At 48.9% G+C, this 12,433-nt stretch overlaps 1 protein-coding gene across 2 annotated transcripts in view; it reads left to right on the forward strand.

Moving 5' to 3' along the window:
• Window positions 1-12,433, forward strand: part of LOC118380741 (zinc finger protein 704-like) — a 109,966-nt gene that overhangs the window by 91,563 nt on the left and 5,970 nt on the right. For both annotated transcript variants that reach the window (XR_008070376.1, XM_052469661.1), the window contains exons 5-7: window positions 6,219-6,319; window positions 6,646-6,937; window positions 7,689-7,817. Coding sequence is in view for 1 of the 2 variants with exons in the window: in XM_052469661.1 (XP_052325621.1) it covers window positions 6,219-6,319; window positions 6,646-6,937; window positions 7,689-7,817 (522 nt within the window). In the remaining variant the exon portion in view is untranslated. The remainder of the gene's footprint in view (window positions 1-6,218; window positions 6,320-6,645; window positions 6,938-7,688; window positions 7,818-12,433) is intronic.

Below are 12,433 nucleotides of genomic sequence, written 5' to 3' on the forward strand. Positions count from 1 at the left end.
TCTTAACCAACACTCCATTTATTTATTTATTCATTTTGTCCCTCATTCTTATCAGGGGAGCAGAATGATTGGATGGTGAAGCAAGGGCTCTGGTCTGTTGTGTATCTGTCAATCCCCCCCACACACACACACCCCAGATGCATTTCCAGTTCACGTATCCTGCTTAATTACTTTACAGCCACACATAAGGTCACCTGGTATAATTGAAATAAATGATTTTAACATCTTCACTGGAAAACATGAAGAGTATGCTGCAGGGCGTTTCTCCCATCAGATCAATAGGATATCTCTGGTCTCTGAGGATATCTCTGGTCTCTGGGGATATCTCTGGTCTCTGAGGATATCTCTGGTCTCTGAGGATATTTCTGGTCTCTGAGGATATCTCTGGTCTCTGAGGATATCTCTGGTCTCTGAGGATATCTCTGGTCTCTGAGGATATCTCTGGTCTCTGAGGACATCTCTGGTCTCTGGGGATATCTCTGGTCTCTGGGGATATCTCTGGTCTCTGAGGATATCTCTGGTCTCTGAGGATATCTCTGGTCTCTGAGGATATCTCTGGTCTCTGAGGACATCTCTGGTCTCTGGGGATATCTCTGGTCTCTGGGGATATCTCTGGTCTCTGAGGATATCTCTGGTCTCTGGGGATATATCTGGTCTCTGAGGACATCTCTGGTCTCTGGGGATATCTCTGGTCTCTGAGGATATATCTGGTCTCTGGGGATATATCTGGTCTCTGAGGACATCTCTGGTCTCTGGGGATATCTCTGGTCCCTGGGGATATCTCTGGTCTCTGAGGATATCTCTGGTCTCGGGATATCTCTGGGGATATCTCTGGTCTCTGAGGATATCTCTGGTCTCTGGGGATATCTCTGGTCTCTGGGGATATCTCTGGTCTCTGGGGATATCTCTGGTCTCTGGGGATATCTCTGGTCTCTGAGGATATCTCTTGTCTCTGGGGATATCTCTGGTCTCTGGGGATATCTCTGGTCTCTGGGGATATCTCTGGTCTCTGGGGATATCTCTGATCTCTCGGGATATCTCTTGGTCTGAGGATATCTCTGCTCTCTGGGGATATCTCTGGTCTCTGGGGATATCTCTGGTCTCTGGGGATATCTCTGGTCTCTGAGGATATCTCTGGTCTCTGGGGATATCTCTGGTCTCTGGGGATATCTCTGGTCTCTGAGGATATCTCTGGTCTCTGAGGATATCTCTGGTCTCTGGGGATATCTCTGGGGATATCTCTGGTCTCTGAGGATATCTCTGGTCTCTGGGGATATCTCTGGGGATATCTCTGGTCTCTGAGGATATCTCTGGTCTCTGGGGATATCTCTGGTCTCTGAGGATATCTCTGGTCTCTGAGGATATCTCTGGTCTCTGGGGATATCTCTGGGGATATCTCTGGTCTCTGAGGATATCTCTGGTCTCTGGGGATATCTCTGGTCTCTGGGGATATCTCTGGTCTCTGGGGATATCTCTGGGGATATCTCTGGGGATATCTCTGAGGATATCTCTGGGGATATCTGAGGATATCGCTGGGGATATCTCTTAGGATATCTCTGGGGATATCTCTGGTCTCTGGGGATATCTCTGGGGATATCTCTTAATTGTGGGTTGAAGGGGGATACATGGAGAGATGGAGACAGAGAGAGAGAGAGTGAGAGAGAAAATGGTAGAGAGGGAGAGATACTGAGAGAAAAAATATCAGAATTGTGCTGCCTGTGTAAACGCTGCTAAAATATTGTTTGATACATTTTTAAGTTCCACTTTTCAAATCTAGTGATGGTAATAAATAACTTCAGAGTCTCTGACCCATATTGGTTTCTGAAAATGTTGCCAGTGTTCGTGGTTCTCAGGCCAACCAGAGCCTAGTACTGCCCTTCTCTTCCTGGTTCCCAGGCCAACCAGAGCCTAGTGCTGCTCTTCTCTTCCTGGTTCCCAGGCCAACCAGAGCCTAGTGCTGCTCTTCTCTTCCTGGTTCCCAGGCCAACCAGAGCCTAGTACTGCCCTTCTCTTCCTGGTTCCCAGGCCAACCAGAGCCTAGTGCTGCTCTTCTCTTCCTGGTTCCCAGGCCAACCAGAGCCTAGTGCTGCTCTTCTCTTCCTGGTTTCCAGGCCAACCAGAGCCTAGTGCTGCTCTTCTCTTCCTGGTTTCCAGGCCAACCAGAGCCTAGTGCTGCTCTTCTCTTCCTGGTTCCCAGGCCAACCAGAGCCTAGTGGTGCTCTTCTCTTCCTACTCTGAGCCAAAAGACAATGCTGTTCGTTCTCCACTCTTTTAATGAACTGTGTGCTGCTGGCATGGGGGACTTCACAGAGCTTTGTTACCCAAGGACCAAAACATAATCTGTTATAAGTAGAGTGGCAGGTAGCCTAGCAGTTCAGAGCGTTGGGCCAGTAACCGGAAGGTTGCTGGTTCGAATCCCTAAGCTGACTAGTTGAACAATCTGTCTATGTGCCCTTGAGCAAGGGCGAGGGACCACATGACCCCCATCATAAAGGACCACATGACCCCATCATAAAGGACCACATGACCCCCATCATAAAGGACTGACGAGGGACCACATGACCCCATCATAAAGGACCACATGACCCCATCATAAAGGACCACATGACCCCCATCATAAAGGACTGACGAGGGACCACATGACCCCCATCATAAAGGACCACATGACCCCCATCATAACGGTCCACATGACCCCCATAATAAAGGACTGACGAGGGACCACATGACCCCATCACAAAGGACCACATGACCCCCATCATAAAGGACTGACGAGGGACCACATGACCCCCATCATAAAGGACCACATGACCCCCATCATAAAGGACTGACGAGGGACCACATGACCCCCATCATAAAGGACCACATGACCCCCATCATAAAGGACCACATGACCCCATCATAAAGGACCACATGACCCCCATCATAAAGGACCACATGACCCCATCATAAAGGACTGACGAGGGACCACATGACCCCCATCATAAAGGACCACATGACCCCATCATAAAGGACTGACGAGGGACCACATGACCCCCATCATAAAGGACCACATGACCCCATCATAAAGGACTGACGAGGGACCACATGACCCCCATCATAAAGGACCACATGACCCCATCATAAAGGACCACATGACCCCCATCATAAAGGACCACATGACCCCATCATAAAGGACCACATGACCCCCATCATAAAGGACCACATGACCCCATCATAAAGGACTGACGAGGGACCACATGACCCCCATCATAAAGGACCACATGACCCCATCATAAAGGACTGACGAGGGACCACATGACCCCCATCATAAAGGACCACATGACCCCCATCATAAAGCAGCACATGACCCCGATCATAAAGGACTGACGAGGGACCACATGACCCCCATCATAAAGGACTGACGAGGGACCACATGACCCCCATCATAAAGGACCACATGACCCCTATCATAAAGGACTGACGAGGGACCACATGGCCCCCATCATAAAGGACCGCATGACCCCCATCATAAAGGACTGACGAGGGACCACATGACCCCCATCATAAAGGACTGACGAGGGACCACATGACCCCCATCATAAAGGACCACATGACCCCATCATAAAGGACCACATGACCCCCATCATAAAGGACCACATGACCCCATCATAAAGGACTGACGAGGGACCACATGACCCCCATCATAAAGGACTGACGAGGGACCACATGACCCCATCATAAAGGACCACATGACCCCCATCATAAAGGACTGACGAGGGACCACATGACCCCCATCATAAAGGACCACATGACCCCATCATAAAGGACCACATGACCCCCATCATAAAGGACCACATGACCCCATCATAAAGGACTGACGAGGGACCACATGACCCCCATCATAAAGGACTGACGAGGGACCACATGACCCCATCATAAAGGACCACATGACCCCCATCATAAAGGACTGACGAGGGACCACATGACCCCCATCATAAAGGACCACATGACCCCATCATAAAGGACCACATGACCCCATCATAAAGGACCACATGACCCCCATCATAAAGGACTGACGAAGGACCACATGACCCCATCATAAAGGACCACATGACCCCATCATAAAGGACCACATGACCCCCATCATAAAGGACCACATGACCCCATCATAAAGGACTGACGAGGGACCACATGACCCCCATCATAAAGGACTGACGAGGGACCACATGACCCCCATCATGAAGGACCACATGACCCCCATCATAAAGGACCACATGACCCCATCATAAAGGACCACATGACCCCATCATAAAGGACTGACGAGGGACCACATGACCCCCATCATAAAGGACCACATGACCCCCATCATAAAGGACCACATGACCCCCATCATAAAGGACTGACGAGGGACCACATGACCCCTATCATAAAGCAGCACATGACCCCCATCATAAAGGACTGACGAGGGACCACATGACCCCCATCATAAAGGACTGACGAGGGACCACATGACCCCATCATAAAGGACCACATGACCCCATCATAAATGACTGACGAGGGACCACATGACCCCCATCATAAAGGACTGACGAGGGACCACATGACCCCATCATAAAGGACCACATGACCCCTATCATAAAGGACTGACGAGGGACCACATGACCCCCATCATAAAGGACCGCATGACCCCCATCATAAAGGACTGACGAGGGACCACATGACCCCCATCATAAAGCAGCACATGACCCCCATCATAAAGGACTGACGAGGGACCACATGACCCCCATCATAAAGGACCACATGACCCCTATCATAAAGGACTGACGAGGGACCACATGACCCCCATCATAAAGGACCGCATGACCCCCATCATAAAGGACTGACGAGGGACCACATGACCCCCATCATAAAGGACCACATGACCCCCATCATAAAGGACCACATGACCCCATCATAAAGGACTGACGAGGGACCACATGACCCCCATCATAAAGGACCACATGACCCCCATCATAAAGGACTGACGAGGGACCACATGACCCCCATCATAAAGGACCACCTGACCCCATCATAAAGGACTGACGAGGGACCACATGACCCCCATCATAAAGGACCACATGACCCCCACCATAAAGGACCACATGACCCCCATCATAAAGGACTGACGAGGGACCACATGACCCCCATCATAAAGGACTGACGAGGGACCACATGACCCCCATCATAAAGGACTGACGAGGGACCACATGACCCCCATCATAAAGGACCACTTGACCCCCATCATAAAGGACTGACGAGGGACCACATGACCCCCATCATAAAGGACTGACGAGGGACCACATGACCCCATCATAAAGGACCACATGACCCCATCATAAAGGACCACATGACCCCATCATAAAGGACTGACGAGGGACCACATGACCCCCATCATAAAGGACCACATGACCCCCATCATAAAGGACCACATGACCCCCATCATAAAGGACCACATGACCCCATCATAAAGGACCACATGACCCCATCATAAAGGACTGACGAGGACCACATGACCCCATCATAAAGGACTGACGAGGGACCACATGACCCCCATCATAAAGGACCACATGACCCCATCATGAAGGACCACATGACCCCATCATAAAGGACCACATGACCCCATCATAAAGGACTGACGAGGGACCACATGACCCCCATCATAAAGGACCACATGACCCCCATCATAAAGATGTTCTTGTGTGTTTTTGTTGTACTTCACTTTTTAAAAGTACTACTTATATTGATTACTACATTGTTGGGGAGGCACTTTCAAGAAAGCCATTTCACTGTACTTCACTGTGCACGTGACAAAACTTGACACGGAACAACCTCTGGCGAGTGATCAGAGATTTAAGACACGTCTGTCCTCAGAACGCTTTCACCACATCTGGTCATGTGTTCCTTTGTAGTGGGTTCGATTCCCAGGACCACCCATATGTAAAATGTATGCACAAATGACTGTCTAAGTCGATTTGGATAAAAGCGTCTGCTAAATGTTATTTATTATTATTTTTACTATCTGAAAGTTGCTGCTCGGGAAGCAATTGGCCCCCGAGGGCCATGCTGTAATTACAGAGGACAGGTTGTGTGAGAAATGGTACAGAGCTGAGGTGTGTGCTCGTGGCATATTTGATGTGAGAAAAGGATGACTAGGCCGGTGTCCAACGTTGTTCTCTCTCTCTCCTGTGTGTAATATCCAGAACTCCATGAAGGTGATGTTCAAGTGTCTGTGGAAGAACTGTGGGAAGGTTCTGAGCTCGGCTGCTGGGATACAGAGACACATCCGGACTGTTCACCTGGGGTAACACACACACACATACACACACACACATCCATCCAACTTTTGACCCCCCCCAGCGAGAGATAACAGAGGCCTCTCCTCTCGATGGCCTTTCACTGAGATTGTCAAAGAACAGCAGCAGATTAAATCCGGTGGGATTATCACCACGGTAACATTTCCTCAGTTTTGACAGGCCAGGGATGAATGAGGACGGAACAGAACAATGGTATCACATAGATCAGCGATCTGGTCCAATCTTAATTTCTCTGTAATGTAAGAGAAGGGCTCATCCAATACAACTCCACGCTGATATTAAACCCTTTTTGTAACCCCTCCCTCTCTTCCAGGCGTAACTGTGACTCTGACTGCAGTGACGGAGAGGAGGATTTCTACTACTCAGAGATCAAACTCAACACAGACTCGGTGGCTGACGGTCTGAGCAGCCTGTCCCCTGTCTCCCCCTCGGTGCTGTCCCCCGTCCCTCCCTCCAATGACCGCCACAGACGACCCCCCGCAGAGGGCAGCAACGGGTCCAGTGGGAACAAGGAGAACCACAGCCACGCGCACTCAAACACCACGCCCCTCAGTCGCTCTGCCCCCAGCGCCCTCTACCTCATCCACACTGACCATGCCTACCAGGTCAGAGAGATACCCACTAATCTACTGGCCACGCCTACTGATAGCTTAAGTAGCAAAGTGCTTCCATATTTGGGTTTTAAGCAGGAAGTGTCAATGTGTCTCCAGTATTTGGGTTTTAAGCAGGAAGTGTCAAAGTGCTTCCATATTTGGGTTTTAAGCAGGAAGTGTCAAAGTGCTTCCATATTTGGGTTTTAAGCAGGAAGTGTCAAAGTGCTTCCATATTTGGTTTTTAAGCAGGAAGTGTCAAAGTGCTTCCATATTTGGTTTTTAAGCAGGAAGTGTCAAAGTGCTTCCATATTTGGTTTTTAAGCAGGAAGTGTCAAAGTGCTTCCATATTTGGGTTTTAAGCAGGAAGTGTCAAAGTGCTTCCATATTTGGCTTTTAAGCAGGAAGTGTCAAAATGCTTCAAGTACTTGGGTTTTAAGCAGGAAGTGTCAAAATGCTTCAAGTATTTGCTAAAGAGACTGTACAGATACATTTTCAATGATTAAGTTGATTAACTCTTATTGTTTGGTTGATTTGATTTGTTTGTTCATTCATTGATTGACTGACTTATTGGTTAATTGATTTATTTAGTGTGTGTGTGTGTGTGTGTGTGTGTGTGTGTGTGTGTGTGTGTGTGTGTGTGTGTGTGTGTGTGTGTGTGTGCGTGCGTGCGTGCGTGCGTGTGCGTGTGCGCGCGTGCGTGCGTGGCTATACACTGGTCTTTGAAGGTGTGACTGCCTCATGACTTGTTGCTGTCCCTTTCCAGGCTACATCTCCAGTTACCATCCCCTCCACTGGGTCAGGCTCTGCTGCCTCCACCTCCTTCACCCCCAGCAGCAGCTCCAATTTCAGCATCTCCTGGCAGTCACCTCCTGTCACCTTCACTGGCACCGCTGTGAGTATAAACGCCCCAACAGATCCACAGATGGCGCAATCTCTATTGCCCTCCACACTGCCCTTTCCCACATGGTCAAAAGGAGCACCTATGTGAGAATGCTATTCATTGACTACTCAATGTCCAACACCATAGTGCCCTCCAAACTTATCATTAAGCTAAGGACCCTGGGACTAAACACCTCCCTCTGAAACTCAGTCCTGGACATCCTGACGGGCCGCCCCCTGGTGGTAAGGGTAGGCAACACCACATCCACCATGCTGACCCTCAACACGGGCCCTCCAGAGGTGCGTGCGGAGTCCCCTCCTATACTTTCTGTTCACCCACGACTGGATGGTCACAGACGACTCCCAGCACCATCATTAAGTTTGCAGACGACACAACGGTGGTTGGACTGATCACAGACGATGAGACTTTTGGGAGGAGGTCAGAGACCTGGCAGTGTGGTGCTAGGACCACAACCTCTCCCTCAACTCCCTTTGAGCAAGACAAAGGAGCTGATCGTTGACTACAGGAAACGGAGCGCTGAGCATGCCCCCATTAACATCGACAGGGCTATAGTGGAGCGGGCTGAGAGCTTCCTCGTTGACTACTTCACTAAGGATCTATTTTTATTTTAATAAATAATGTAACCTTTAGTCAGTTAAGAACCAATTCTTATTTACAATGACGGCCTACCCCGGCCAAACCCGGCGATGCTGGGCCAATTGTGCGACGCTCTATGGGACTCCCAATCACGGCCGGATGTGATTCAGCCTGGATTCAAACCAGGGACTGTAGTGACGCCTCTTGCACTGAGTTGCAGTGCCTTAGACCGCTGCGCCACTCGGGAGCCCTGTGTGGGCCATCTATTATGGTCCAAACTCACCAACAGTCATGAAGATAATGCCTCTTCCACATCAGGAGACTAAAAAGAGTTGACATGGGCCCTCAGATCCTCAAAAAGATCTACAGCTGCACCATCGAGAGCATCTTGACAGGCTGCGTCACCACTTGGTATGGCAACTGCTTGGCATCTGACCAAAAGGCGGTACAGAGGGTGGTGCAGATGGCCCAGTACATCACTGGGGCCAAGTTCCCTGCTATCCAGGACCTCTATACCAGGCGGTGTCAGAGGAAGGTCCTAAAGAAACTCCCAAGTCACCCAAGTCTTAGACTGTTCTTTATGCTACTGCGTGTTAGGCGGTCCCGGAGCACCACGTCTAGGTCCAGAAGGCTCCTTAACAGCTTCTACCCCAAAGCCATAAGACTGCTGAACAGTTAATCAAATGACCACCTGGACTATTTACATTGACCCCCACTGACTATCTTGAACTGGTTCTATGCACACTCACTGGTCTCTACCCACACACTCACTGGTCTCTACCCACACACTCACTGGTCTCTACCCACACACTCACTGGTCTCTACCCACACACTCACTGGTCTCTACCCACACACTCACTGGTCTCTACCCACACACTCACTGGTCTCTACCCACACACTCACTGGTCTCTACCCACACACTCACTGGTCTCTACCTACCCACACACTCACTGGTCTCTACCCACACACTCACTGGTCTCTACCCACACACTCACTGGTCTCTACACACTCACTACCCACACACTCACTGGTCTCTACCCACACACTCACTGGTCTCTACCCACACACTCACTGGTCTCTACCCACACTCACTCACTCACTGGTCTCTACCCCACACTCACTGGTCTCTACCCACACACTCACTGGTCTCTACCCACACACTCACTGGTCTCTACCCACACACTCACTGGTCTCTACCCACACACTCACTGGTCTCTACCCACACACTCACTGGTCTCTACCCACACACTCACTGGTCTCTACCCACACACTCACTGGTCTCTACCCCACACTCACTCTCACTGGTCTCTACCCACACACTCACTGGTCTCTACCCACACACTCACTGGTCTCTACCCACACACTCACTGGTCTCTACCCACACACTCACTGGTCTCTACCCACACACTCACTGGTCTCTACCCACACACTCACTGGTCTCTACCCACACACTCACTGGTCTCTACCCACACACTCACTGGTCTCTACCCACACTCACTGGTCTCTACCCACACACTCACTGGTCTCTACCCACACACTCACTGGTCTCTACCCACACACTCACTGGTCTCTACCCACACACTCACTGGTCTCTACCCACACACTCACTGGTCTCTACCCACACACTCACTGGTCTCTACCCACACACTCACTGGTCTCTACCCACACACTCACTGGTCTCTACCCACACACTCACTGGTCTCTACCCACACACTCACTGGTCTCTACCCACACACTCACTGGTCTCTACCCACACACTCACTGGTCTCTACCCACACACTCACTGGTCTCTACCCACACACTCACTGGTCTCTACCCACACACTCACTGGTCTCTACCCACACACTCACTGGACTCTACCCACACACTCACTGGACTCTACCCACACACTCACTGGACTCTACCCACACACTCACTGGTCTCTACCCACACACTCACTGGTCTCTACCCACACACTCACTGGACTCTACCCACACACTCACTGGTCTCTACCCACACACTCACTGGGGTCTACCCACACACTCACTGGACTCTACCCACACACTCACTGGACTCTACCCACACACACACACACACACACACACACATGTGCATGCATATTGTTGCGACACACACTCACACTTTCACACTCTTCACATACGCTGATGCTACTCTGTTTATTGTCTATCCTGATTGCCTAGTCACTTTACGCCTACCTACATTTTTCTTTATTTTTACTATTTTCTGCATTGTAGAATAATAGTGAAGACATCAAACTATTAAATAACACACATGGAATCATGTAGTAACCAAAAAAGTGTTAAACAAATCTAAATTTTTTTTTTTGTTTTTTATTAGATTATTCAAAGTAGCCACCCTTTGCCTTGATAACAGCTTTGCACACTTGGCATTTTCTCAACCAGCTTCACCTGGAATTATTTTCCAACAGTCTTGAAGGAGTTCCTTCACTCTGCGGTCCAACTCATCCCCAACCATCTCAATTGGGTTGAGGTCAGGTGATTGTGGAGGCCAGGTCATCTGATGCAGCACCATCCCTCTCCTTCTTGGTCAAATAGCCCTTACCCAGCCTGGAGGTTTGTTGGGTCATTGTCCTGTTGAAAAACAAATGATACAGTGGCTTGTGAAAGTATTCATCCCCTTGGCATTTTTCCTATTTTGTTGCCTTACAACATGGAATTAAAATTGATTTTGGGGGAGTCTGTATCATTTGATTTACACAATATGCCTCCCACTTTGATGATGCTAAATATGTTTTATTGTGAAACAAACAGGAAATAATACTAAAAAAATAGAAAACTTGAGCGTACACAACTATTCATCACCCCCAAATTCAATACTTTGTAGAGACACTTTTTGCAGAAATTACAGCTGTGAGTCTCTTGGGGTATGTCTCTATAATCTTGGCACATCTAGCGACTGGGATTTGAGCCCGTTCTTCAAGGAAAAACTGCTCCAGCTCCTCAAATTGGATGGGTTCTGCTGTTGTACAGCAATCTTTAAGTCATACCACAGATTCTCAATTGGATTGAGGTGGGGGCTTTGACTAGGCCATTCCAAGACATTTAAATGTTTCTCCTTAAACCACTCAAGTGTTGCTTTAGCAGTATGCTTAGGGTCATTGTCCTGCTGGAAGGTGACCCTCCATCCCAGTCTCAAATCTCTGGAAGACTGAAACAGGTTTCCCCTGAAGAATTTCCCTGCATTTAGTGCCATCCATCATTCCTTCAATTCTGACCATTTTCACAGTCCTTGCTGATGAAAAAACATCCCCACAACATGATGCTGCCACCACCATGCTTCACTGTGGGGATGGTGTTCTCGGAGTGATGAGAGGTGTTTGGTTTGTGCCAGACGTAGTGTTTTCCTTGATTGCCAAAAAACTCAATTTTAGTCTCATCTGACCAGAGTACCTTCTTCCATATGTTTGGGGAGTCTCCCACATGCCTTTTGGCGAACACCAAACGTGTTATTTATTTATTTATTTTTAAGCAATTCCTTTTTTCTGGTCTCTCTTTGATAAAGCCCAGCTCTGTGGAGTGTACGGCTTAAAGTGGTCATATGGACAGAACTCCAATCTCCGCTGTGGAGCTTTGCAGCTCCTTCAGGGTTATCTTTGGTCTCTTTGTTGCCTTTCTGGTTAATGCCCTCCTCGCCTGGGTTTTGGTGGGCGGCCCTCTCTTTGGCAGGTTTGTTGTGGTGCCATATTCTTTACATTTTTCAATAATGGATTTAATGCTCCGTGGAATGTTCAAAGTTTCTGATGTGATTTTATAACCCAACCCTGATCTGTACTTCTCCACAACTTTGTCCCTGACCTGTTTGGAGAGCTCCTTGGTCTTCTTGGTGCCGCTTGCTTGGTGGTGCCCCTTTGCTTAGTGGTGTTGCAGACTCTGGGGCCTTTCAGGACAGGTGTATATATATTGAGATCATGTGACACTTAGATTGCACACAGATGGACTTTATTTAACTAATTATGTGACTTCTGAAGGCAATTGGTTATACCAGATCTTATTTAGGGGCTTCATAGCAAA

Source organism: Oncorhynchus keta, chromosome 19, assembly GCF_023373465.1.
Source record: "Oncorhynchus keta strain PuntledgeMale-10-30-2019 chromosome 19, Oket_V2, whole genome shotgun sequence".
In the NCBI taxonomy this organism is placed as follows: Eukaryota; Metazoa; Chordata; class Actinopteri; order Salmoniformes; family Salmonidae; genus Oncorhynchus; species Oncorhynchus keta.